General features: G+C 39.7%; 3 protein-coding genes across 14 annotated transcripts; 1 reads left to right on the forward strand and 2 right to left on the reverse strand.

The window, feature by feature from the left end:
* Nucleotides 1-647: 647 nt before the first annotated feature.
* Nucleotides 648-8,375, reverse strand: il12rb2l (interleukin 12 receptor, beta 2a, like). The gene is made up of 15 exons (XM_044332272.1): nucleotides 8,263-8,375; nucleotides 7,688-7,786; nucleotides 5,692-5,839; nucleotides 5,426-5,574; nucleotides 5,072-5,211; nucleotides 4,789-4,921; nucleotides 4,506-4,582; nucleotides 4,158-4,392; nucleotides 3,659-3,847; nucleotides 3,263-3,367; nucleotides 2,990-3,124; nucleotides 2,567-2,731; nucleotides 2,314-2,377; nucleotides 2,051-2,156; nucleotides 648-1,847 (listed from the first exon to the last, which is right to left on the reverse strand). Exons 2-15 carry the CDS (start codon nucleotides 7,758-7,760, stop codon nucleotides 1,452-1,454), a joined length of 2,115 nt encoding a protein of 704 aa, XP_044188207.1. The 5' UTR covers nucleotides 7,761-7,786; nucleotides 8,263-8,375; the 3' UTR covers nucleotides 648-1,451.
* A 462-nt stretch (nucleotides 8,376-8,837) lies between these two features.
* Nucleotides 8,838-10,978, reverse strand: rln3a (relaxin 3a). The gene is made up of 2 exons (XM_044332010.1): nucleotides 10,640-10,978; nucleotides 8,838-9,955 (listed from the first exon to the last, which is right to left on the reverse strand). The coding sequence occupies exons 1-2, from the start codon at nucleotides 10,797-10,799 to the stop codon at nucleotides 9,666-9,668; spliced, it is 450 nt and encodes a 149-aa protein (XP_044187945.1). The 5' UTR covers nucleotides 10,800-10,978; the 3' UTR covers nucleotides 8,838-9,665.
* A 2,166-nt stretch (nucleotides 10,979-13,144) lies between these two features.
* rfx1a (regulatory factor X, 1a (influences HLA class II expression)) lies at nucleotides 13,145-26,498 on the forward strand. 12 transcript variants are annotated; one of them, XM_044331533.1, is made up of 19 exons: nucleotides 13,145-13,304; nucleotides 14,984-15,364; nucleotides 16,789-16,898; nucleotides 16,990-17,088; nucleotides 17,338-17,622; nucleotides 17,842-17,939; nucleotides 18,044-18,467; nucleotides 19,133-19,314; nucleotides 19,905-20,024; nucleotides 20,280-20,413; nucleotides 20,654-20,772; nucleotides 21,031-21,137; nucleotides 21,276-21,427; nucleotides 22,244-22,341; nucleotides 22,663-22,812; nucleotides 23,158-23,366; nucleotides 23,667-23,820; nucleotides 23,948-23,993; nucleotides 24,086-26,498. In XM_044331533.1, exons 2-19 carry the CDS (start codon nucleotides 15,004-15,006, stop codon nucleotides 24,238-24,240), a joined length of 3,003 nt encoding a protein of 1,000 aa, XP_044187468.1. In that variant the 5' UTR covers nucleotides 13,145-13,304; nucleotides 14,984-15,003; the 3' UTR covers nucleotides 24,241-26,498. The 12 variants fall into 12 exon arrangements, with proteins under 12 accessions (XP_044187468.1, XP_044187463.1, XP_044187467.1 ...); XM_044331528.1 differs by having other exon boundaries at nucleotides 13,146-13,304; nucleotides 24,080-26,498; XM_044331532.1 differs by having other exon boundaries at nucleotides 13,146-13,304; nucleotides 19,139-19,314; nucleotides 24,080-26,498.
* Nucleotides 26,499-26,755: the final 257 nt, after the last annotated feature.

Below are 26,755 nucleotides of genomic sequence, written 5' to 3' on the forward strand. Positions count from 1 at the left end.
TTAATAATATGATACAAAATAAACATTCTACAATAAGAAACAAACAAACACATAAATAACAGTAAATGTAATAGAAACGTCTACAGTATAATGTGGGTGGGGTTTTGATTATGATATATTCTGATTTGCAAGAGAAAAAAATATTACAATAATAAAATAAAATACTGCAATAAATACCCTGAATTCTTTTGATTTTATTATTTTTCAAATGCCAAATCAAATATGTAAATATTCCCAAAATGGATTAAAAGCATTCCTACTTTTATTTTCGATGGGACTGAAAATGTCTTAGATGTAGTCAGCTGCTAGAGTTCAAACATGTAGATGTTATTACTATTGTACCATATGTACTGTACATCTTTTGTAAGAGTTTATCATTTGAATGTATTTCAATAGTATTTATCTGGTAAAGAATTCCGTGTGCAACTCCACTGACTGATACTGTTCTGTTCATGTGACATGCTGTTGGGTATTTGAAGGTGATAGTTAATATGTTGTGTTTTGTTTTTAAGTTTAGTGCTCTAATACTCTGGCTGTGTGATGATTGTATTAGAATTGTACTGCTCCAATACAATAGCCTACTTCACTTGTTTGTGTAGTCACTAAAATGAAATGAATAGAATTAGTCAGAAATTCTGCAGCCAGACTGTTGTAATAAAATGTTTATTTTATCACATCCTAAGAAAAAAAAAGAGGTAAAATGTAAAAAAAAAATTCTAATGAGGATACATTGGTCAAGGCAGGAATATAATACATGAAGCAGCACCTGATATGTCCAAATTTACATTCAGTGGGTTTAAAGAGTTCTTACATCATTTTTAATACTTAAACCCATGTATGAGTTATAGGAACATTTTCTGATTCACACATATGTACATTCAAGACTTCATCCAGGAGTTAATAACTCAAATAAAAATTTCCGGTATTAAATTTAGGTATTAATCCAGTGTCACTTGATGATATTGCCTACAAATTTCATTATGCTCTATTAAGTAGATATTCCTTCCAAATATTATATTATCTACTTTTAATATTATACACAGAATTCTATATTTTCTGATTTGTTATATTTGTCATATTTTCTGAGATGTTTATACATATAAGCACGTGATATCAGTGTCAGAGACAAATAATTCCTGATTTTGCATACTTTATATTGCAACTCGAGTCTGCATCAAAAACTAAAGTGAACACAAACAATAACCAAATGTAACAAATCAAACAAATGCAAAAGGTGGAAGACAGAGTAGAGAGAAGGACTGGTTGACTGCCAATACCTTTAGCAGACAAATCTCTACAGTAACCTGAGTCTGCTCTCCAGAATCCCTCAGAAAGAGGCTAGAGAATCCTGTCCAGTGATCATCTATAATAACGACACTTGTTTTTGCATATTTAAAAAAGGTACAACACACATCTAAGATAAATGTGCACAATCCTATGTGGTGATATCATTAAACTTCCAATATTTCCTGAATAGAGGGCATGAAGTGTTTTTCGTAACCCGCCATGAACCTGTCTTCCTCTGATGAGCTCAAACAATCATCGCTGTCCTCCTCTTCGTTGTCCCTCTCCTCATCAGAGTCAACCATTTTGCTGTACTGATCTCCTCCATATCTGTGGTCTGTCCTGTCACACTCCTCTGTGACAGCATCCTCCCTCTGATCATCTTGGCAGTCAATTTGTGAGCTTCCACCTCCCACTAATGGCCTACTTAATCCGTTAGGGTGGGAGGTTGTCTCCAGAGAGGACTCGAGAGCCTTGTGCTCGATTTCCACTATCTCCACCAGAGAGATGTTAGGATGTGGCTCATAGACGGAAATGCAGATCCAAGCCAAGGAGTCATTCATCTACAAGATTACACACAGAACCATTTTGCATTTTTGGTAATACACAGTAACAAACTAGGACTTGACCACATGAGTGACTGTGTAGCTGTCAACGAGATAAACAGTTTCCAGTGGAAAATAAAAGCATTACTCAAGATCAAAATTCCTGTTTTGAGATCAGATCCAGATTCAGAGGAGACAAAGAAACCCTATCTGTCTCTCACCTGGTGCTTCATCTGTGTGAAGATGCGGCTATTGTGAGGATCTGGCACTTTCTCATAGAAACATGAAGGCATCAGTGGACACGCTTTACTTTCTCTTCTGCAAACACTGGTAGACACATAAGAGTAAAAAAAAAGACACTCTTCACAATCACACAAACCCACTCAAATAATGTGTACATTAAAATATTCTTAGCTTTAGTGTTCACATCAAGATTTATAGAACAACAAGATTGGTGAGAATTTGTTTGAGATGCTTATCTCACCTGAGAAAAACAGGAAGGCATATTAGAGCCAGAATACATGGTATAAGCACGATTATTATGAGTGCTGAGAAAGAGAGAGAGAAATGGGATGAGAGAGGTCATTAAATTGATGTGTCAAATGCGAGTGATACGGTTAATCCAGTTATTATGTTGTACGAAATATCAAATTACACCTCATGGAAACATTTTATCATACATCTTATCCTAAACTCGTCATGTTTAACAAGAAATTGGTTAAGATGTGATGCATTACCAAAACTTTCTTCGCGCTTTGTATTGAACCTTGTGGTGACATTGGCTCCAGGCCCGGCCTTAGTCACAGCCTTTATCCACACTTCATACTCCTGGTTTGGAGTGAGATCCTGCAGCTCATAAGTCTGACTTTCATGCTGTGGGGACACGGGCACCTCGTGCACTTCTGTGGGAGAGATAAATTGTTTGGAGTGAGGTTAATTAATCAAAGTATAGCTGACAGAGACACACCAAACTAATATTTGTTGTTTTCTTTCTTTGTTTCACTGTATATATATGCATAATTATTTATTTAAATACCTTACTTAAAATAAAAGCTCATTTAAAAATGACTCATGACAAATATATCTGATCCACTGCTATGACACAATATTTGCAAAAAAGCTGTCAGCTGTATTATATACAGCATATTGTTGCTACGTACTGTTTTGTCTGTCTCCTCCTATTTCGTAGTGCAGGATCAACCCACGCCGTTTTAACAGTGGCACATGCTTCCAAAACAGGGTCACGCTGGTGGCAGAAATGGAATCCACTTTAAATAAAGGCACTTCAGAGGGGGCTGAAAAATAATTGAGAGAGGGAGATGGAGATTATTATTTAGGGAGAGATGAAAGGTCATAATCAGCTACAATCAGTAAAGAAAATCTCTTGAAAGGGCTACCCAAGAACAATGACTAAACAATGCAAAATAACTTACTTCCTTGACCAGAATATTCAATAACCGATGAAATGCGATGACATTCCCCGCTGTGTGATACTGTGATGAGTGAAACTTGGTAGGCAGTGTAGTTTTTGAAATGACCTGCAGGTGGAGACACACACCCAAGTAAAACAGCCATTTTGAAAGCATCCAGCACAACATAAAACACATTTCCGGTGACGGTCTTTGTTATTTTGAAGAATTTACGTTTCAAGTTCAAGATTGAATCAGAAAGCATAATTTATTGATGGTTTCTACAAATTAATGTTCTCTAATACTTTCTCGGACTGTTCTCTAAATGAAATTCTCAGGCAGTGTTGAATTATCTCTTCTAATAGTTCTAATATTTCCACCTCTGGTATTTTTATAAAAAAATATCCAAATCAGACAGACCTTTAAAAATTCCAGTTGTATGACCTTTCTCTACTCTGACCCAATCAAATCCTTGGCCTAGAGGACTTCCTGCTTCTTTGTATTGCACCACATATTCTTTGTCAGAGAGCTGAGAGGGCAGATTCCACGAGACAGTGAGGTTCTCTTTATTCATCTTGAGGTCAATGACTTTCTCCTTTGGCTCTTTACCTTAATAAAAGACAAATGCCATAGTCAGTTCTGCTGAGCAGCAGAAAAAGGGGAAAGTATTTTACTTTAAGTTGGGAATACAAATATAGGAATAAGAATTAGAACAAATAAGTATATAATTATTGAGGCATAATTTTCCAGAGAGAGCAGCAACTCAAACAGTGAGTATAAGCTTGGCTAAAACTTTTAATTTTCAACAAACTTATACATTATTTTATAAAATGCATGTCAAACATAACAGCACAAGGTCTCATGTTCTAATCATGATATAGCCTTTCCACATTTTTATGACAGTCAGGACAACTGATACCTCGTATTGGGATAGTTAGATTAGAAGGTCTTGTGGCACCATGAGCGTTGTGGGCTGATACACTGGCTGACAATACATCCTTTAGAGAGGAATTGTGGTAGCACTGCATCTCATCACACACCAACTGGCCGCTTGGCTCAGTTGTGGACAAATTCACTGACCATGCGCCAGTCTTGTTTAACAGTTTGACTTCATATCTCAGAATGTGACCGCAAGCCTGCGATAAAGGAAGCTTCTGGATGGGATAAAGAGAAGTAGAGGATTTCGAGGGGTGAGTCCGCATGAAGTGAAACTCCGGCTCATTATTCCAATCAGAGAATTATTATTGTGTGTGATTTGTTAACCTACCTTCCAGGTCAGAGCACAGTCAACACTTGTAGGGGAGCTCCCGCAGTCTATCCATAAATCCAGCTGCCCGACAGGGGCTGAACAAGAGATGAAAAAGAGATAGCAAGAAGCCGTGAAGACAGAATATTACCCTGAGGTGGACAGGCAGTCCATGCCTTTACTTTTTTTCAGCTTTTTAATTCAACAGTTAAAACCAGCTTGAAACCAAGAGAGGAAACATCTGTGAACCTTTTCCAGTCTTCTTTGCTAAACTTGGAGACCACGTCACTAAACAAGGACTCACCCTTCTCTGAGATCATTCTGTGGATTGCACACCAGTCACTGCTCAAGCCTATGGTACAGGCACAGCGAACCTGAAATTCATAGACTATGCCGGGCTGGGCATCGTCGAGTGTATGGCCGGGAAAGGCTGTAGTCTGTGTAGGGAGGAAAACATGGAGCTTGAAAATGCTCTCAGGGAGCTTTAATCATTAACCTCTACACAGTTTTTCTTCCAAGATGATCTTTTTGTCATAACATTAATTTATTTATTCTAGCACTGCCCACAAAATCTAAACCAACAGCACCTCCTGCCAGACTTGGTCCCCCGCAGCCCGATGTCGTACATCACACTGTTTCGCAAAGGCCCCCTGACAACAGCTGAATTTCCAATAAATCTCCAATTGGTCCTGATAGATCTTTGTGATTTTAGGGGGGGCTGGCTTATCTACAGGGAGAGACAGATACCCAAAAACAAATTAATTAAAAAAAAAAATCACTCAAGTCATACAGTAATAATTTGAAGATAAATCACAACTTTTTTTTCCATTAAAAGCAGCTCAATCGTTTTGGTATCAAGGTCAACTATTATTATTATCATTGTTGTTGTTGGTGGTAGTGATGTGTGTATTCATGAACAAGAATGTCCAGGACTGACTCACAGATATCTGCTGTGTTGAAGGTAATGTCCTTAGATTTGGCAGAACCGTTCTGATTCTTAGCCTGGACCCAAACACGAAGATCACTGTGGCTATTATATTTTTCACGATCGATAACCGCAGACCCAATCACATTAGTCACATTGCCCTCTCTGGAAGAAAAGAGAAGAGAAATATCCCAGTTATCAGATTATTATCATCAACACTTCAAATTGTCAGATAACTAAAACAGAGAATATTTTTTCTCATCAGTGTCTGGTTATGTTTACTTGCTAGATGCTGGCACCCAGTGCAGGCTGTAGTTAGTGGGGATCTCAGGGTCCGGCGTTTGATCCCAAGTACAGTTGATATGTTCCTCACTGCCATTTTCATTACATGGAATAAAGCACTCGAGGTTAGAGGGGGGAGCAGGAGGACCTGGAGAAACAAAGAGATTAAGGAATAAAAACAAGGGGAACTGTCAGTTCATAGTACTTAGCATAGCACATTGCATTCACCAAAGAAAAAATAAATGGAGACAATGTTGTATTAGACTACATTAGTTTTAGGTAGGAGTACCTAATAAAATTGCAACCTAGTATTTTGACCATGACATCTGAAGACATTAGGTTATGTTTTTTTTTTTTAAACACCTCTTTGTATGAAGAGTTCTTCTGCTGTCCAAAATAAAACATGCAGATTGATTAGCTCATTTAGTAGAGAAAAAAAAGCAGTGAGGTTATGAGTAACGACACTTACTAAAATGTCCAAATACACCATGAGTCAAAAGTCAGGCAAACTGACAGGATGTTATGAGTCACAAAAGCATTTACCAAACTTAGACAGTTCCAGTCAAAGATTGGGAAACACTTCCCTTGAATGAGTAATTTGACTGGTGCTGTACATACAGCAAAAATAAAAACAAGACACGTGTAAGTGGCTTGAAGAGATCAAAATAAACACAGCTTTGTTGTTATAAATCTCTTTGTGGAAAATACACCAGCATATCTTGTATTGGCAAAAAACATTTTAAGGAACAACAAACAAAAAAAAAGATGGAGACCAAAAATGAAGTAAGAAAAAGAGACAGAGGTGTTTTTCTTTGACAGTTGCCCAAAATAACTTTCTATTACGTATATCCTAAGATTTTGTAAAAAAAAAACAAAAAAAAACAAACAATTTCTACATAAATTGAAACTGCTGCAGCACCACAAAAAAGATATTGTGGTGCATTTTCTTTGTGTAGCAATTGTGGTGCCAAGACTAACAAAGCTTCATACTGATATCAAACAGGAAATGGATTAAAAAAAAACCGTCCAGTAGTGGTTTACTGTTGTGAGTGTTGTAAATCTTAATCCGTTTTACCAGTGCAAACATTACGTAAATTCTTATTAAAATCCATTAGTGTAACTTCAAACAGTAATAGCAGAGAAACAAAAAGAAAGGGGAAGCAGTGAGTTTCGGAGGGAAAAGAGTTTAAAAAGAGTCAGAAAACAATAAGAAAAGACACATATAAGAAAAACGTATTTTTTAAAGAGCCCTTTTCACTCATACATGCCTCCACCCATCCCCGCGAACGCACACACAAACACGCCACTTTTTCTATTCATCATAAGACCGTCACAGGAACCCACCACCTTTACCCATTTCTCGTAAGCTTAACACGTTTAGCAGTGATCGATTCAAGGCCTGTGCACAGCACACTGCAGGGAAGCACGCTGTCTCTCTTAAACAGGAAATGAGAATTTTGATCAGTTTGAGTCCAAACGATTGCATCCTTTCTTTGATATCACTTCCTCTTTGGTACTGACAGTAATGTTAATACAAATACAGATGAGAAAACTAATAGGCAGATGACATGCATACAGTAGCAGTCTAAAGTTTGGACACACTTTAAGGAGAAAATGTGTTGAAACGTTTGACTGGTACTGTATGTTGGCACAAAGCATCCTTCATCTGAATGTCCGAGGGTGCCTAGTCTAGGATCATCTCGTAGGCACCATTTCAATGCTGTAGCTAGTTCAAATTGAGCTCATTTGACATACTTTATCTGGTAGTTTATTCTCACAATACACCATATCTTACATAGTTTGACTATAGAATCTTACTCAAAGTAAGTAGTAGTATATAGCTGTTAAATAGATGTAAAAAGTAAAAAGGCCAATAATGGAGTAAGAGTATAAAGTAGCATAAAATTGGACACAGGCACAGGCAAAGTACAAGCACCTCGGAATAAGAAGAATTGTACAGTATTTCAGTAACATTTGCACACATGAATGAGCCTACCTGTTGATGCACAACAATTTGGCAGGTTGACCAGAAAGATGGACAGAAGCCATCTTGTCCTAAGTGTGGCCATTACATCTGGACCCAGGCCTCTAGTGCCTGTGAAAATCACATATGTAGCTTACAGTACATGTGCACGCCCATACAAATGAATGTGCCGTCATGGAAGCTACAACCTGAAAAAAGTCACATTTCTCAAATCCTACACCTTGTTGGCATTTTTAATAAATGTTTTAAGATTAGCTAGCTTAATAATAAACAACATGTGGCGTCATTGGTCGAAAAAAATCAGGTTGCTGTACATTTCAGTTTATCATTAACAGCTTACATGCCGACAGCCTATTTGCCAGACACTAACTCCCGTTAGATGTAAATTTGCTCAAAACAATGTGGTACAGCATTAACTACGTTACTAACTTTAGTATATAAAGGCAACGCGAAAATAGTGCTCCATATTAGTCAAAAAGGTATATCCGGAGGTTGTGTCTCAGTTGACTAAAATTACAGCAAACTCGTTTGTTCTTCAGTTGTCTGTTAACTAAATATTGACCGCCGATCTTCAAGAAATTATTTACCTCATTGCGAGACACATTGAGATGCCTCTGGTTCATTTTGTAGCGATGCAACACACGGTTCACTGAGAAAGTTTGTTGTGATTGTGAAGTTGTAATTATCAGTCGCTCAGTTTTTCAGTTAACCGGGTACGGTTGCCCCGCCCATTTCTGGAATTGCCATTGACGTCAACGCGCATATTCACTCGCGCGCACACGCACACACACACACACACACACACACACACACACACACACAAACACGCACGCATACTCTATAGTCTCGATACTTGTGAGGAACCGTGATCAACATCATTCATTTCCTAGCCCCTAATTTAACCATCACAACTAAATGCCTAACACTGACTCTTTCATTAACCTGATTCTAACCTTAAAACCAAACCTTAAACGTGATGGTTTCAGACTAAATTTGGTCCTCACAAAGTGAGAAATACAAGCACACACGCACGCGCAAATAACCTTCTGGTTGATAAACGTGTAATAGCCTAGGAATTTTCACAGCTAAACAACACAGGAGACTTTTTCATCATAAGCAAACAATTTTATGATAAAAGTTTTTCCATGTCATAGAACAAAGCCATGTTACTGATAAAACTAAACAGCAATTATGTTGAATGTATGGACTGTACTTTCACCTCACTGCACATGGTGAAGTTTTTTAAGGTGTATAAACTCATCACAAAAATGTCACTGTCTCAAAGTTGGGGGTGCATCAAATGCAAAACATTGCCAGGACAGCGTATTTTAGGTGAGGTAAGACTATTTTCAAGCCGTGTTAATGGAGGAAAGATGACTTGTCAACATGTGTGTAAGGAAAACTGTAACTGTTTTGTGTGTCTTTGTTGTTTGTCTGAACCTTTAATACATCTAGAGCTATGTGTGCAATGAAGCAAATTCCCACAATCTAACTATAATTTACAAAAAAGATTAGACATACGCATATAACCTCACTTTGCCAGTTCTAAAATATGTTATTTTTAAAGAAGTGGCTGCAAAAGGTTGTGTGGATGAAAAAAATATAAAGGTAAATTCATCAAACGAAATGAATATAATTAAAATTAATGCATTGCAGGATACAGTGGCATACAGGTGTTTCATTAGCAACTTGTAATGCAGCTGTTGCCAAATGATCTTAACAAAGCGTTACTTAAGGCTGTTAATAACAAAGCCGTGAATTCATTTTTTTAGACAAAAACATAACATTTTGAACACATGGCAGCCCTTTCTGTACATTTCATAGATGTTTAAAAATAATAAAACAACATTTCAAACAGCTCATACAATGGTTTAACTGAAAGATACTGGATATAAAATCTAAGACTCATGAGAAGTGGAAAAAAGGTTTGTGTAATTATTCAATATATGTCTGCCTACTGTATGTATGCACACAGGTGGCAAAGGTCGACTCAGCAAAGAGAGCTTATTTCGCTCTTGCTGCAGCCCCACTTGCAGCAGGCATTGGACAGACCCACCACCACATCTCGACCCTTTCGATCAGCCTTCCGCAGGGCTTCCAGGATTTCCTCCGTAATGAAAGAACGGGCCATCCTGCTGAAAACTTCCTCTTTGTTGTTGTTCGATAAGAATTCCGGGTGTCTATTCCTCTTAAGGAGACTCTCCATCACAGAATTGTGACTCAAGCCCTCTGAGGACTCCTCCTGATGGGAGCTGAACGGGTCCTCCTCTGAAACATCTGCTGCAGTAAAATGGGCAAATGATGCATGTGATACAAAGTTGAGCTTCAAAGAACATTTGAGTGTATCAGATACTCATTCCTGGCTTTACAATCAGAAAGAAAGGGAAAGAAAAAGAATTGCTAATTGGGGCATGATTGAGGGGGCGAGTGTCTAAAGTTTAAGGGATTATAACACGTAATTAATTTCTTCTTTCATGGTCAAATATTCAAATAAACACTTGCAGAGCTGTTTTATAAGTACATAGATCAGCATAGTTCATCTGTAAATATGAATTATGGCTCGCTGATTTCAGGATTGATTGATCATACTGTAAATACTGACTAAGCCAACAATACCAAACAAATAAATTAAATCAGTATTATTTTCTGTTAATCTGGTCTTAAAATTACATGATTTCCATCTTCCTCATTGCCTCTCTAAATTGCATACAATCACAAATGATCAGAGGAAGCGAAAAACAGGAACCTAATCATGGACTTACAGTACAATTAACTGAGAGAAATCACTAACTATTATTAGAAATTGAGGAATGTTGATCCCATACAATGAAAAGATATGTTTCAGTCACCAGATCAAATCACATACAAATTTACCAGATGAAACTCTAGAAAAGCTTGTTGATAAGAGACATCACAAGGTTAGTGATGGTTAAGAAGATGTAACATCATAAGCTCGTGTCTCACCTGTACTCCTGAGCGACCGTTTCCATCGTGAGCCTCCACAAGTGAAGATGACTGCCCGGATGAACTCACGGCCACAGAGCTTCACCCCATATGATGGGTCCTCCATGGGCTGAACCCCAGCCACCAACAGACACACGGCCAGTACCACAGCTTTCCACATAGTACCCCAAGGAAATAAAGCAAGAGAGAAAATGAAAGATTTTTTTGCTTTGAGCAGCTTGCTGTCTCCCTGTTTGCAAAAGCTATGACTTTCTGGGTGACCCAGGCGTGGTTTATAAAGGGATTTGAAGCCCTGCAAGGTAGACACGCAAGTTGTGCATGCAGGCCTTCTCTGAGAGAATGACAGATTCAAAAGAGAGATACAGTCAGAGACCTTTATGGAGAATAAAAAGCGGACCAAAGGTGGCATAATTAACGAATATGTCAGAGGCCTGTATGATCTAATTGTGTTTCAGCATGTGAAGTACTTTTGTCACCTTTAATGTCCCACTATGTTTTGACTTTGTCAGATCCCACCTGTATTTAATATGTAAAACATTCCATAATCATGAGTGTGAATATGAGGAGCATATTGACAATAACACAGTCAACCAAAGGCAAATGGTATGATACTATATGTAACATAATACAATTCTACAGCATACTGACTCTCCATCTATATATTTCTTATAGGGCGTGATATATTTGCAGATATACCAATTTTCTTTGCTAAATTATGGCACTATAAATTGCCAGATTCACTTTATCATGGTCTCTCGTCCTCTACTCATACCATGAATTGTATAGGAGCTAATATCAGTCAAACAAACAAGAACATAAAATGAATGTTCAGGTTGTCAGCTGACACCACTGAACAGTTTAGGGATCCTCAACAAATGGAGCAACATCTTGACTCCTCAGAGAAGAAGTGCATTGTAAAGGTCATTTCTTTCAAAAATAAAAATAAAATGTGGTGAACTGACATTACCTGAACAAATGAAATGAACCTTTCAGCTCCAATTATGCATGTTGCCATGTATTCCCCTGATAAAATTTGACACTCACTGACACTACTACAGGGATACAGTAGTTAGGCCATTGTAACCAATATCTCAATTATTTACTCTTTTTTTTTGCCATTTTTAATCCACACATGACCCCGGACAACTTCTGCATATGTATCATTTCCCTCTCTCTTGAAAATTGCTTGTTGTTATCTCTTTGCCGAAAGGTGAACAGGGAGGACTGAGACAGGACCAGTGACATTTTCAAAGTCAGATAACATTAAAGTCTTATTATGAATCATACAAAAATAAAGCACTTTTTATCTGTGTATCCCCATAGTGAAAGGTCGCTCATTTAGGAAATTACAATGGGGATGATGAATTTGTAATTAATGTGATGAAAACAAGCAAACAAAATGGCATTTTAGAAGGGTGTTCACCCTGACATTCATTAATACAGTGTCAGGAGGTCACAGGAGCTATATCAAAATTATGGAGCATACTTTTTATAAACGTGTGGTGTATGGACAACACACATTTTAGTACGTAATGTAGATTATATAATTTGGTCCTACATAATGTATACCTTGAAATAATTTTAAATTGCTTTTGTGTTTCAGTGCACAACAGGTGTTGTTCTATATCTTCTGTTGTATGAGGACTGCATAATAAGAAGTGATTTTGTGTAAGTAAACTGCCAACTGGCAAGTCAGGACCATCAGACAAATATATAATGTATGCAGCTGTACTATGTTTAATATTACACAGAGACGATGACAGACAAGCGTGGATGAGAGAAAATTGGCTTTTTACAATACTGGAGGTAGATGTATACCCTACCTAACATATTTGTGAAAAACAATATGCCTTGAAGAATAATAAACTCACTAGAATCAAATCAAAATTTCAAATTTGCTTTATTGGCATGAATGTCACAACAACAATATTGCCAAAACATCAAGAGTCAATGAAACACAATAAATTAACATAACATTAAGATTGATTATAGAGTTTGATTGATATCAATTATTGAGTATAGGATGTATATATATATATATATCCATATATCTACAGTGTATCCTATACATGTATTTTTTGCGTGTGTGTGTTTATTATCGTTTATTTGTCAGATAAGTAAAACTGCAAGACCCTGAGGCCATTCACTAAATGAGATTTGTTTCATGCATCCTTCAATGCAGACAGACATGTATCATCATCAATGACATATAGGTTAGTACATGTAGGATTGCAACCACTCTGTTTTAAGGTAGACCAGGATTTTAAATAGAGCAACTATAACACTATCATATCACCAACAGCTAATTTTTGACAAGCGCTAAGATTAACCTATTACTGCCGTAACATCCGTTACTAGTAGAAAATGTCATGATGGACAGACAGATCCTCCATAAATGGGCGTGGAGGGCTTTGTAGTAAAAAAAAAAAGGTAGTCCTGTGACTTTAAGATAATTTGGCAGTACTCGGCCAATCAGAGCACCGAAGGGGGAGGGAAGGGAGCGGGTGGGTAGCAACAGTTGCCCTGGTGAGGACGAAGCGCCATAGCCACGGTAGCCCTGGCGACAAGAACCCAGCAACGAGAATCAACAACAACAACAACTGAATCCGCCATAAATATAAAAGAAGATATTTTACCGGTGGAAAATACACACGTGGAACCAGAGGTGAAGCTCTTAACATAAAGGAAATATTTTACGTCCATTAATGCTTCAACTGAATTGTGCTGTTGCTTTTTACCCTTGTTGTTTCAGTAGCCATAACAGGCAACTGCCTTCCTCATACTGCCTGTTAGCAGAGGTTAGCCTGCGAGCTAGCCGTCTTACTGATAATCAGTCGAGTGCGTTTCTTGAATGGGGTGGTTTGTGTCCCGCTACTCATTCGAGTGACACTGAATTGTGCCTGCCATGACGACGCAGCCACAGATGCATACTCAAGCGGACCGTTGTTATGGCGATGTCAAATGCAAAAGGTACAAAATGGCGGTTGTTGTAGAGACCAGTTAGCTTGCTACCCGTGTTACCTTGCTAGATAGTTAGCATCAGTGCTGTCACGACAGGCTTGTGCTCGCTGTGCTGCTTACAGTTGACTGAACGAGTCGCTAGCAATGGACACTCGTCTTTTTAAAGGCATTTTACGGTGCAGTCTGTGGCGTTAACACATTTTGCTTTTCCCAGTAACCTGACACAACACCGGCTCAATACAAAAGCACGTCCCTGGATACATAACGTTAACTACACGAAAGGCAGGCCAAATTAGGATGGTCGAGTTAAAAGTGTAGCGTTACCTACTTAGCCTGTGTAACGTTAATGTTGAGGCAGGGCTGGAATAATCGATGGAAACTAAAGTATTATCGATAAATGGAAAGTTGAGAGAGCTGGGGCAGGTGGCGGACATTTAGGATCGAAGGGGCGTGGCGAAGGAGGGCGTTTTTGCAGGTGCTTTGTAGCTCTGAAATCATTTTAATAAACCAGTTTATTGATAGCCACTTGATAGATTTGTAAGAAGGTGTTTTTGTCTCTAATCAACCATTAACGTAAGGACTAAAATACCTATATTTAGTTTTGAAAACACAGATGTAGCTGTTAGGTCATGATACAGAAGAGAAATCTCTGTCACAGTACAGTGTTTCTTATTTTTAGTCAGTTGTCAAAGGCACCAAGATTATAAGTTAATATGTAGGATATTCAATTAGGACAAAGTGTACATTTACTCTGCTGGTAATTGTGTGTTGCATAAATCATAATGACAGAATGTCATTATGAATGTATTGCAGTGTGCTATGTAATTTTGCCAACTTGTGCTTCAGGCAACACTGTATAAGTGAAAGACCATAGGCTGAGTGATCACATTACAGGTAATGAGATACCGAAATGCTTGTTCCCGTCAATGCTCCACCCCCACATCTTCACATTAGCTCACCAACAACAGGTCAGCTACAGTAGTGTCCAGAAACAGTCCTCATTTGCATACGGGCAATAAATGAGAAAGTAGAAAGACTCCTAATGCCTCCAGGATATGAGCTGTTGACCTACCAATTCAAACATAATATGTTTGTCTCAAGCTCTAAAAGGAGAGGACAGTGTAGTTTACATAAAGTACATGTTAAGATAGCTGCAACAACCATCAGTTGTTTCATGTCCAAGTAGCTTATTGCTTATGAATTACTCTGTATCACTAGATACACATATTAATGCATTTTTCTTTACAGGAAGCTACCAGGAACCAAATAGAACCTGGAAACAAACATCTATATTTAGTATCTAGGTTAAATCCTGGGTTGACTGATTCAGTGCATCCCTAATATTTACCAGTGTGTAACTAGTCGCTTGTTTCTTTTTCCTAGTGTGAATCCCAGTTCTCGCAATGGCCACCTCAGGCTACGTAGGTGAGATCCAGCCGGCAGCCCAACCCCAGGGGGTTGGTGTTGCTGTCACATCTGGGCAACCCGACGCCAGCTCCAGCCCTGCAACTGCCCCTCAGTTTCTGGCTGAGATTCAGACTACTGTAGCCACCCCCACAGTTGTCACACCCACAGTCCAAACTACTCCCACTGAACAAACTGCTTCCATCACCACTCAGAAGCCTGCAGCTGGTAGTCAAGCCCAGTCCACAGCACAGGCCCAGCCAGCTCAGACACAATATGTGACTGCAGAGATCCAGGGCTCCCCCACACAGTCTGGAAATGCTCAAAGCACTCCTCAGTACATCGTTGTTACTGTCACAGGTAAGGGCACTAATGTTGACCAGGCCAGGGCTCCACACCCTTTAAGCCCTTTATATTCCCTAATAAATATTCCCTCAACTAGGGGTGGGCGATATGGCCCTAAAATAATATTGCAGTATTTCAGGGTATTTGTGCGATAATGATATGACAAAATATTCCTTGTGGGATTTTTGGATCTCTTTGTGGCGGAAGAAGTTTGTTGTTATAGTCTTCCTGCATATTCTTACATATTAACATTGGTTTGTTTTACATCTCATCCTTTGTAACCAAACCACTGTCTCACTACTGAAATCGTTCCCCTTTTTGGAACTGACTCCTCCACCGTGAAGGAGGAAGCAATGTTACTTTCACTTTCAGCCATGCTTCTTCTTGTTGTACATCAACAAGTTGGAATATTGCCATCATCATGATATTAATTTTTTTTATCAGATTAAAAAGTATACTGATATTATCATGAACATTGCGATATAGTACACTCCTGTCCTCAACATACTCAACCATTTTTTGCATCAACCACTTGCTGTGTTTCAATGGAAAGCCATGCAGACTTGAGAAAAATCATCAAACGTATAGATGCTTGTATATTGCTGAGAGAAACGTTAGATTTGAACAATAAAGCACAGACATGGAAGTGGTTAAACGTGCATGATTGTGATTTGATTAAGTTACAAGTTCTAAGAGTAATGAACCTTTAATGTTAAACAGTTTGTAAAGTTGGGATTCATTTTGATCTTCTGAAAAGAGTGTTTGAAAACAACAACAAATATAGGTAGATTTCAACAGTGGCTGTCTGCTGGCTGAGAAAATGAACAAGCTTACAAACAACCAGCCAATATCTTCTGACATTTGACGATTGGTTTGTACCGGATCATAAGTGATATTTTAGAGCATTTACAATTCATATTACAAATAATGTGATTTCTTCTTGAAGCTGTCCAGAATCCCTAATGATAAATCAGAATTAATTAAGAATGTTGACATTTATGGATTTGCAATTATACGTGCACATAAATATTGATACACTCCACCAATCCAATATTAAATGGTTACTGATCCAAAAAGTGGATTTAAAGACTTGTGTCTTAAAACTTTTAAATGGGTTTCATTATTTTTCAAAAATGTTTGTTTAAAAAAAGCCATATCTGACAGTGTATGTTCTTTAAGGGCAATCAGTTAAGATACTTCAGATGTTTTAAAAGTTGTAATTATGTAGAACTAAGATTTTTACATGCTCACAAGCTGCCTTACTACACAATTCCTTGATTTCTGTTTAGAAACTGGTCTATAATGACTAAAAACGTTTGAGACATGAATAGTAAAGAGGAACGGCACGAACACAAAATGGCAGTACGTCAAGAACTTCATGGAAGTGAAATAATGTCATCAACTTGTGGAGGTAATTACATTCCCTCTTTGTCCTTCAGAGGGCTCCCTTCACTCAAGTGATAGTGTGTCAGACTCTAGTCCCCCTCCAGCTGTGGTGCAGACTGGAGTGCCCACGCAGGTTGTTCAGCAGGTACAGACAGCTCAGCAGGTAAATTATTCACACACACACAAACAAAACATGAAATACATTTTTCCTTCACTCCTAAAACTCCCCTGTGTTGTCTGTATCTTTGTCTCAGCAGAGGTCTGTGGTGCAGGCCACCTCTCAAATAGCCAAGACTGAGCCAGGCACCCAGCTCAGTGTCACCAGTCTACAGCCTGTTCATATTAGCCCTGAGGTAAGTTCAAGACACACATGGTTCCTCATTGCAGGTCATGGTGTTCAAATCTGCTGACAATCACTTGTAGTGTCACTGACCAACACAAAATTGCTGAAATACAAACATACAGGATCATCACAACTTCCATAAAAAGGGGAGTCATGTGTGACATCTGACGCATGCAAAACTTGATAACTTCCTCAGTTTTGGTTTAGTAATAGTTAGCTAATCACATTTGTGGTCAAACTTGCCTCTGCTGGCTTCCAGCTCCTTCCTAGCACTGAAGTGACAGCGTTAGTCAGAGATAAGAATCTAGAAGAATGGCAGCCGCATCATGAGATGGGACAGCCAGAGTGCCTGGCCTGGGCATCAGCAGACTACAAAGGAGACTGCTGCAGCAAACCTCTCTTGCTCCCCTTGGACCTCCTTCAGTATTACCAATCATTGTACCTGCTCTCTATGCACGCTGAGAAAGAGATAGGAGCCCACCCCGCAGTCACCAGCTCAGGCTCCGATCAGTCACCACTGCTTGCTACAACTACGTCTTTCCAAGTAGGTCAGGGACACAAGGGAGACTGCTGCTGTAGAGTTAAGGGAGCAAAGAATATGTGTGTAACTAAGAATTTTTTCATAAGTTCTAATTGGGAAAGATCTGTACATGAAAGATCTTAGGATTCTCAGGCAATGAAACAGTTGCTATGGTCTGAATAGGCAGGCAAGGATTTATCGGATCTGTGTGTGTATTTATGTGTGTGTGTGCTCGCTCCTTAGGTCCAGCAGCAGCTCACACCAGTGCCAGTGCAACATGTGTACACCAATCAAGTGCAGTATGTGGAAGGAGCAGACACTAACTACACCACCAGCACCATGTTAGAATAAAACTATAATTTTCACAATCCACATCCACAGACAGAACATGTTTCTTTTACAGTTTACTCTCTTTCTAATATGTCTTTCCATGTCTCTCATCCAGTCGTTCCAGCGCCTTCCCTTACACTGACACACCCCTATACACGCAGACCACCGCTGCCCAGTATTATGAAGGTCAGCCAACCTCAGGCTCACAGGCGTCCACCCCTGGCACACCTCTAACCGTCTCTGTGACTGCTGGCACAACAGGCGGCGTGTCCATGTTTGTGGCCCAGCCCACCAGCGCAGCAGGGGGAGGGGCCACAGTGGTGTCCACAGGTGTAACCACCAATGGGGCAGGGGATGGGGCAGGCACCAATGGTGGTGCCACAGGAAGTTATGTGATCCAGGGGGGTTACATGCTGGGCAGCAGCAGCGGAGGGGCAGCTGGCAACAGTCAGAACTACTCACACACCGCCCGCGCCTCCCCAGCCACTGTGAGTATTACAGAGGGCGAGGAGAGTAGCGTGCCGTCGGCAGACAAGAAGGTATGCAGAGGCGCCATGCGCAAGAATTTCTTCTCATTTTGTTTTCATCAGCACAACCCTTTAGTGGCGCACACTGATGACGTCATAGTTGAGTTTTGTCAAGTGGAAAGCACAATTAAAAATGTTGAGATTCGTGTCTGGATGCGAAAATGTTGGCTTTGGGTGATAAAATACACAAAGTTGAAGCAGACAGTATTTTTAACTGTGATTTTCTCCTCAGAGAAAACAAAACCATGACCTCATCATTTTCATATCATTACAGTGCATGTGATGAGGGGCATTTTTAATTTGCCTGAAATGCCCCAACACTATATTTTTCATCCCAAATTCATCTTATTGAACCCCACATGATAATGGTTACCAGCCTATGTTTGGCAGACATCCCATCAGTATTCCAGGTCATTGATTTCATTGCATACCAAAGTTGTATGCCACGGCACGCAAACAAATTTGTTTTCATTTCTGAATGATTGACAAACTGCAAATGTGAATGGATTTGTTTGTGTCTGTATAATTTATTGAACTGAAAAATATGCATGCATGTACTGTATATTAAGTTGTGTGTGTAAACAGTGCATATTTATGTTTAGGTGTGTTTTCCTGTTTGTATCAGTTGGCTTTGCTAATTGCACCAGCCTCTTCTGTTTTCATTGCCTGCGTGTCAGGTACAGTGGTTGCTGGACAACTATGAGACAGCTGAAGGAGTGAGTCTGCCGCGTTCCACACTCTACTGCCACTATCTGCTGCACTGCCAGGAGCAGAAACTAGAGCCTGTTAATGCTGCCTCTTTCGGGAAACTCATTAGATCAGTGTTCATGGGGCTGCGTACACGACGCCTGGGCACACGGTAAGATGGGTCATTAAACACCTCAGGTGCAGAAGACATGATTGACCATACACAAACACAGGGGTGCAGACACACACAACCCACTTCATACACATGACATTGCAGAGTTTTCAGTATCATCTCAACAGATGCATTCTGTATACATGTGGTACACATGCATGAGGGTATCTTAAATAGTGCACATGCATGCAAAGTTGCCTGCAGGAGCAAAATAGAGACATTCTCTTGGAAAATCTGTTCACTTAGTGTAGGAAGAAATGTGGGTAGAGATGAAGACAGACAGCATGTGTGTGGGTGAGTGAGCTTGACAAATGAGGGGAGAGTGAGCAAGTGAGTTTGACTTATTAGTAATGCTTGGGTATATGTGTTTAGTTCAATGATAAGGTAAATGTATGAAATTAAAGGTATATATTTTTAAATAAGTCTGTTTTGACATTATGTAGTTTTGGGGGAGTTAGCATGTGTTTATATAGATAATATGAACCTTTTTCTCTCATACCCTTGTGTTTTATCCTCTATAGATGGAGGATAAATTCTCCACCACAGATCCAATTTTATGTAAAAAACCTATTTTTACCTTTTCCTGACAGCGGTAATTCTAAATACCACTACTACGGGCTGAGGATCAAGGCAGGCTCTTCTCTTCTCCGTCTGATGGAAGACCAGCAACATCTGGCCATGAGGCAGCAGCCCTTCTCACAGAAACAGAGGTACACACACTCACACACTTCTTGTCTATCATTACACCACCATAACTATTTCTCTAAAATATCTACTTTCAATGCTTTGAGCTACATCTATTTCCTTTATACAGTTGTGTCACTGACTCTTGTTTTCTATCTATCTCTCACACGAAATATGTTATTTTAAATCATCTCATGGTTCCAGGCACCTGCTAGCCGTACAATTGGACTGCCATAAATGCCATGAAATGTCAATACTTTATCCCTCCCTTTTCCTGTTAGGTTGAAGCCTGTGCATAAAGTTGAGGGAATGACCAATGGGACAGCATCAGGACTAGGCCAGCAGCAGCAACAGCAGCAGGGTTCAGGGCATGTTGACATCAGCACCCAGGTTCAGCAGTACCAGCAGTTCCTAGGTGGGTTTTGGTAGCAGTGCCAACAGTGAACAGAAGAAAAAAGTGCCATAATATATAGCAAAGGAGCTTTAATGCCAGTCATGTCAAAGATGTGAAATCTTTTAATGGGATGATGGTATTATTGTGAAAATCTGACTACTACTTACAACATACAGTGTTATTTACAGCTAATACAGATCTTTCCCTGCTTTTAAAGTGCTTTCTCTCTGAGTAACCAGTGATCTTGTGTCCTGTGTCCAGATGCATCCAGAGCACTCCCAGAGTTCCCAGACATCGACCTCCAGGGGAAATCTCTGCCAGAGGGCATTGAGCTTGAGCACATAAAGAGCTTTCAGCTGCTGTACAGAGAACACTGTGAGGTAACCAACTGAACGGACATTGGTTGGCTGGCTGGCACCGATTCCGTAATTGTGAGGTTTTTATCCAGTTGTCAGTGGGTCGGTGGAGGACTACTTGGAATGAAAGTAATCCAACAATAACCTCTAGGGTATGACAATACTAACTGAAAATTAGATGATATTAAAAGTGAGGTTCATTAATACCTAATGTCCTTGTTTTACTCACTTTTTTGTCAGTCCTGTAGGTACCCTGATAATCTGTTCTTTGTGTTCTGTCAGGCCATACTGGATGTGATGGTCAACCTGCAGTTCACCCTGGTTGAGACCCTGTGGAAGACCTTCTGGAGGTTCAGCCAGAGTCAGGCTGGAGATGCCACCTTGGCTGTGTGAGTGATTAAAATTTATAAAACATTCAAAATGCATTTTTGCATTTTGTCCTGAACATGGTAAGAAAACCCTCCAATTGCAATGGCAATACTATTTATACAAAATGCATGCAATTAAAATTGCATGTGTCTTTGCAGTCATGATGAGTCAGAGAAGCGTCTCCCTAAATCCTGCCTGGTGTTGCTGTGCAAGTATGAGCCAGTGCTGCGCTGGAGCCGTGACTGTGACAACAGCCTGTACCAGGGCCTGGTGGAAATCCTCATTCCTGATGTCCTCAGGCCCATCCCCAGTAAGCCTCTACAATAACAGACACTAATGTCTTAAACACTGATGTATTATTTTATTTTATTTATTTAATCTTTATTCAATCAGACAGCCTCATTGAGATTAAGATCTCTTTTCCAACAGAGACCTGAGAACAAGCAACATTCATAAGACAAGAACAGACAGGAACAACACAACTACACAATAAACAAGGAATGAATAAAAACAGTTACAAGAATCATAAAAAAACATCAGATAATAAAGCTTTAAAATGTATTAAATATGTATTAAATATGATGCAGAGAGTAATATGCACATAACAAAATATCATATGGCAATATTTTATCATATAACAATATTTTTTATATTGAACACAGAAAAAAGCAAATATTTTTTGTATCTGTTTTAGCTTTAAAATGTGTCCATTTAACTTACTCGGTTATAAATACAGTCACCATTATTTGTCCAGAGTTACAGTGTATGCTGATACAAATACCAAAATAAGAGCCTCAGTGTCAAGTGAAACTGATTTTTGGAATGAACACTCAGCAGAATGGAGGTCGACCCAACATTTCACATGTACAAATAATTCTATATTTATACAAGAATATTCTTTTCCCTGGTTGAAACATTTGGACTGACCGAGTGGCTCTGTAGTGAGAGCACGCAGTTTTTTCCGTCCTACATGCCTATTATTCTGCTGCAGAAACTGACTAACTGGACTTTTCTTTGATTTTTTTCGTTTTAGTTTCAATTTTAGTCACAGTTTGATCCTGAGTCATTGTCATCCATGGAAAAACCCCATTTTAAATTTGGTGACGTGGTTTCCCTCCACCTTCAGGTGCCTTAACTCAAGCCATCCGGAACTTTGCCAAAAGCCTGGAGAGTTGGCTGACTAATGCCATGATGAACATCCCTGAAGAAATGGTCCGCATCAAGGTACACTCCCCTTGTATTAGCATGCAGTTGCTGGAATGTTTTCTTAGACATAGAGTAGACTGATTTTTAAACCAGTAGGATCAGCCATTACAAAAGCTCACTTTTGCAGTTTTAGAAATTAAAACCCAACAATAAATCATGTTAAGGCCCAGGTCAGAGCTGTAGATGCTCACCCTAAGCAGTCCAAAAAACTGTTACATTAGGTTGTGTGTATTTGTAGAGATATTTGTACGTATGCGTGCCTTTATAACATCCAACTACATGCACGTACGTATATCAAACCTACCTCACACCCCTCATTTTCTCCTTGTGCCCTTGCAGGTAACGTCTGCCAATGCATTTGCCCAGACACTGCGTCGCTACACTAGTCTGAACCACCTTGCCCAGGCAGCACGTGCCGTCCTCCAGAACACAGCCCAGATCAACCAGATGCTCTCTGACCTCAACCGTGTCGACTTTGCTAACGTCCAGGTTAGTTGAGTGTCTGAGTGTTGTGCACCAGCAACATTCATGTCAATTCACAGGAATGTCGGTGTCTGTGGTTTAATCTTTTATTGGTTTGAGTGTTGTGCATATGCAGCATATCTGGTGTAAATGGGTTTTTTCTGCAACTTCGCTACCCAGGAAATGTACACCCAAGCCCTATTGCTTTTTCTCAGAAACTCACTCTCTTTCTCCTTCCCTCAGAGAGTTTCACGCATGTGGTTAAACACAGAACACTCGACCTTGTTGTGATGCTGTGTCTTGGCAACAACTAATGGCAGGTGTGACTGCATCTTACTGACTCATTACCTTCATCCTGTGAACCGTTTGCAGGAGCAGGCTTCGTGGGTGTGCCGATGTGAAGACCGTGTTGTCCAGCGGCTAGAGCAGGACTTTAAGCTGACCCTGCAGCAGCAGAACTCCCTGGAGCAGTGGGCTGCATGGCTGGATGGTGTGGTCTCCCAGGTCCTAAAGCCCTACCAACAAAGCCCTACCTTCCCTAAGGCTGCCAAGCTCTTCCTGCTCAAGTGGTCCTTTTACAGGTGCGATAAGACAGTAATAGGAGAGCCGATAGCAGGTTATAAGACAAGGAAGAATGGGGCTGAAATGTTACTGCCAAGCAGTTCATGAAGAGGGTTGTAGATCATAACCATGTTCCAACTTTCAGCACAATTTAACCATGTTTTTGTTTTAATTTCTCTTTGAGTTTTTAGGATCAGAATTGTGCCATAGCAAAACACACACACACACAGGCATGACCTATTTGGTGTTAGAGAAGAAGTGATACAGTTACAAAATATATGTTGCACAATGGCTGAATTCCCACCTTCTCTGGTCTCCAGTTCCATGGTGATTAGGGACCTGACCCTGCGGAGTGCAGCCAGTTTTGGTTCCTTTCACCTGATCCGCCTGCTGTATGATGAGTACATGTACTACCTGATAGAGCACAGAGTAGCCCAGGCTAAAGGAGAGACCCCCATTGCTGTTATGGGAGAGGTACCCACACACATACATACATTCATATATACATATATATATATATACATACATACATACATGCCTAAATGAAACAAACTATGTAAGCCATATTTAGAGCTGTAACACATTCCCCCTTTGTCATTAGTTTGCCAGTTTAGGCCGGGGTCTAAACCAGCTGGATCCTGACAAAGGTAATTACACTCTGCACTGTGACTCAGACTAACCGCATTCATGTTCCAAGCCTTGTCTGTATAGTAACAACTGATGTCTATCTCAGAAGAAGAAGAAGAAGAGGAAGAGGAGAGTGATGAGGAAGGTCAAGAGCTGTCCCTCCCCTCAGACGGCGTGGTGCTAGGAGACGAGTCTCTGGAGCCTCCTGCCAAGCTGGCCAGGACTGACCAGAGAGTCCTTTTCACCACCGGCTCAACTGACAACTAACTACAGAGTAACACCACTGGACGTGGGTCGATTATATTGATTACACACACACACACACACACACACACATATAGAGATGTACAAAGAACACTAATTTATACACTTGACACATGTATATAGATCTTGTAAATGTGTGTGCAGTCTGTCCTGCATACTGTAACTCTCCCACATGTTTATGCACACACAATCGAAACACACACCCACTCAGTACTGCTGCTGCCTGGATGGCATAAACACCTGTTGGCGCTATTGATTCAATACGCAATCATTGGAATTGCGATAGGATGTTGCTTCAAAAACCAGAATCTCTCAATGCAAAGTGAGTAACACAGAGCATTTTAACCTTCAGTTGTATGGATCTGTAAAAATGAACTAAAGCCAGGCATGTGTTTTGTTTTCTCTTTCATCACATTGCAACCTGTAGCCTTGCTGTCTCCTCGCTGAGAAACTTGTACTCACCCTAGATCCTCCTAGTACTGTCACTGCCGTATCAAAGTGGTCTTGAAAATACTGTGATGTGTGTTTGCGTGTGTGTGTGTGTGTGTGTGTGTGTGTGTGTGTTAAGGTAACCTCTACAGGAGGAGAATGCAAAGTGGACCTTCAGCAGTAAATGGTTGCTGAATTTAGTTGTTTTTAATTCCTAAAAGGTATTCAAAAGCGGAAGAGACATTTGTGGAATACAGGCGGTTGGGATTTTTGAGGTGTGTGTGTGTGTGTGTGTGTGTGTGTTTCATAGCCCCTGTTGTGTGTTTTCTGTATGCTCGTATGAGCACCGGGGTCACACACTCTGCTGTTACTTCTGGAGACCGACTGAACACGCTTTTCCATAATGGTTGTGTATACTTGTGTCGCAGGTGTGTATGTCTGGTTGTGTGACTGTGAGTCATGCCAAGTGTTGACTGTTCCAACTGTAGATATTTTCTAAAGGCATTCAAATATAATTTGGGAGACGTGCGTAGATTTCCTGTGTTCATTTGCCTGTAAAGAAAAACATTCTTGTGTTCTTGGAGTGCCTGTCGCAGCTGCTACACACACTTGTAAAGATAAAGCTACGGCTGTGGAATAGGGGCTCTCATTAGTTGCTGCAAAAAAATCCTCTCTTTATACTGAACATCTGGTTCCACGAGAGAGATACTGTACTGTGTCATGTATTTATGTTCAAAGTGCTTCATTCCTGTCCATCTAATAAGTTCCTCTGTGGCCTCATTTTCCTTTTGACATATCATTTTCCAGCCTTATTTGAATAGATTTTTCCATGTCTGTGCCAAACCTGTTTACTTTGATCCCAAATCCCATTGTTTTTAAATGATCTTTCTATGTTTTAAGGAGGACTGTGCCTGAGTAAGAACGGTGATATACTTATATTCTACTGTATTTATCCACTATTTTGAATTTTGTTGTCACTAAGTGAACCTCTTGTGCAGTGTATGGTGCTGTGTTGTCACACATTGTAAACAACCTTTGTGTGCATTATTGATTTGTGATTGTATGTTCAGCTCTCAATCCTATATCATATCTGATGACGTTTTTCCTCCCACAAACAGGCTAACGCCCTGCCTCTTTGCACATACTGACTAATGTCTTTGAAACTCCGACAGAGTGATCTCAAATGTTTTTCATTTCTTTAGACGTCCTTTGTGTGTTTTTTGACGTGGGTTGCAGGTGTCAGATTCATCGCGTGCCACTCAGTGCGGTTTTGAAGCGTTGGGTGTGAGATCTGATGACTCTTATCTGCACAGTCCTCAACCTCAACACTCATCTCCCTCCACTGTAATGTACTTTCATCTCACTGCATTTCCACCTTCCTGCCAATGGCTTTGTTTTGCTTCAAACATCCACATTCTTAAACACTGTTTGTCAAGATTGGTTGTTATAAACATGTCATCTTTGGATTTCTAAATACAATGTCTTTTAAATAGCTGCAATGTTTTCAACAGGGCATTGTGAGCCTCAAACCAGCACATTATCCTTTCTAGGGAGTCTAATGCTACCACAGCTGAGTACATATCACTCCAGTCTTTTAATGATCTACAGCATATAGAATGGCCATTGTTTACCCAGTAAAAAAAAAAAATGTTAAGTCATTTTTATAGTGCATTGTTTCTTATGTACAAAACAAACTGAGAAAAAAGATGTTCAGTGGCAGTGTTTTATGGATTTGGTCTGCTATAAGTATGACTGTGCCTTTGGAGGTGGTAGAATGCAATTCAGATGTTTTTAATTTTAAAGATATAAATTAAAGAATTTTTAAAAATGTGCTTGTTTTCCCTCTTGTAGTTTTTTTTTTTTCCCCCTGAAAGTTCAGTAAAAGTTCAACAGTCATTTCACACATTATTATTTATAATCTTTGCGGTTAATACACAGGTTTGCTGTCTGACATGCATCCGTGATCTTACGTTTTAAGTGTTTTGTTTTTTTGTTTTTTTTGTTTAGAAAAACAGTGTGACTTCCGGGGTCATACTTTTCACACAGACACTATTACCACTTCTGCTGCAATGTACCAAGTAAGTTGCTG

The sequence above is a fragment of the Thunnus albacares genome, chromosome 17, assembly GCF_914725855.1.
Source record: "Thunnus albacares chromosome 17, fThuAlb1.1, whole genome shotgun sequence".
NCBI lineage: Eukaryota > Metazoa > Chordata > Actinopteri > Scombriformes > Scombridae > Thunnus > Thunnus albacares.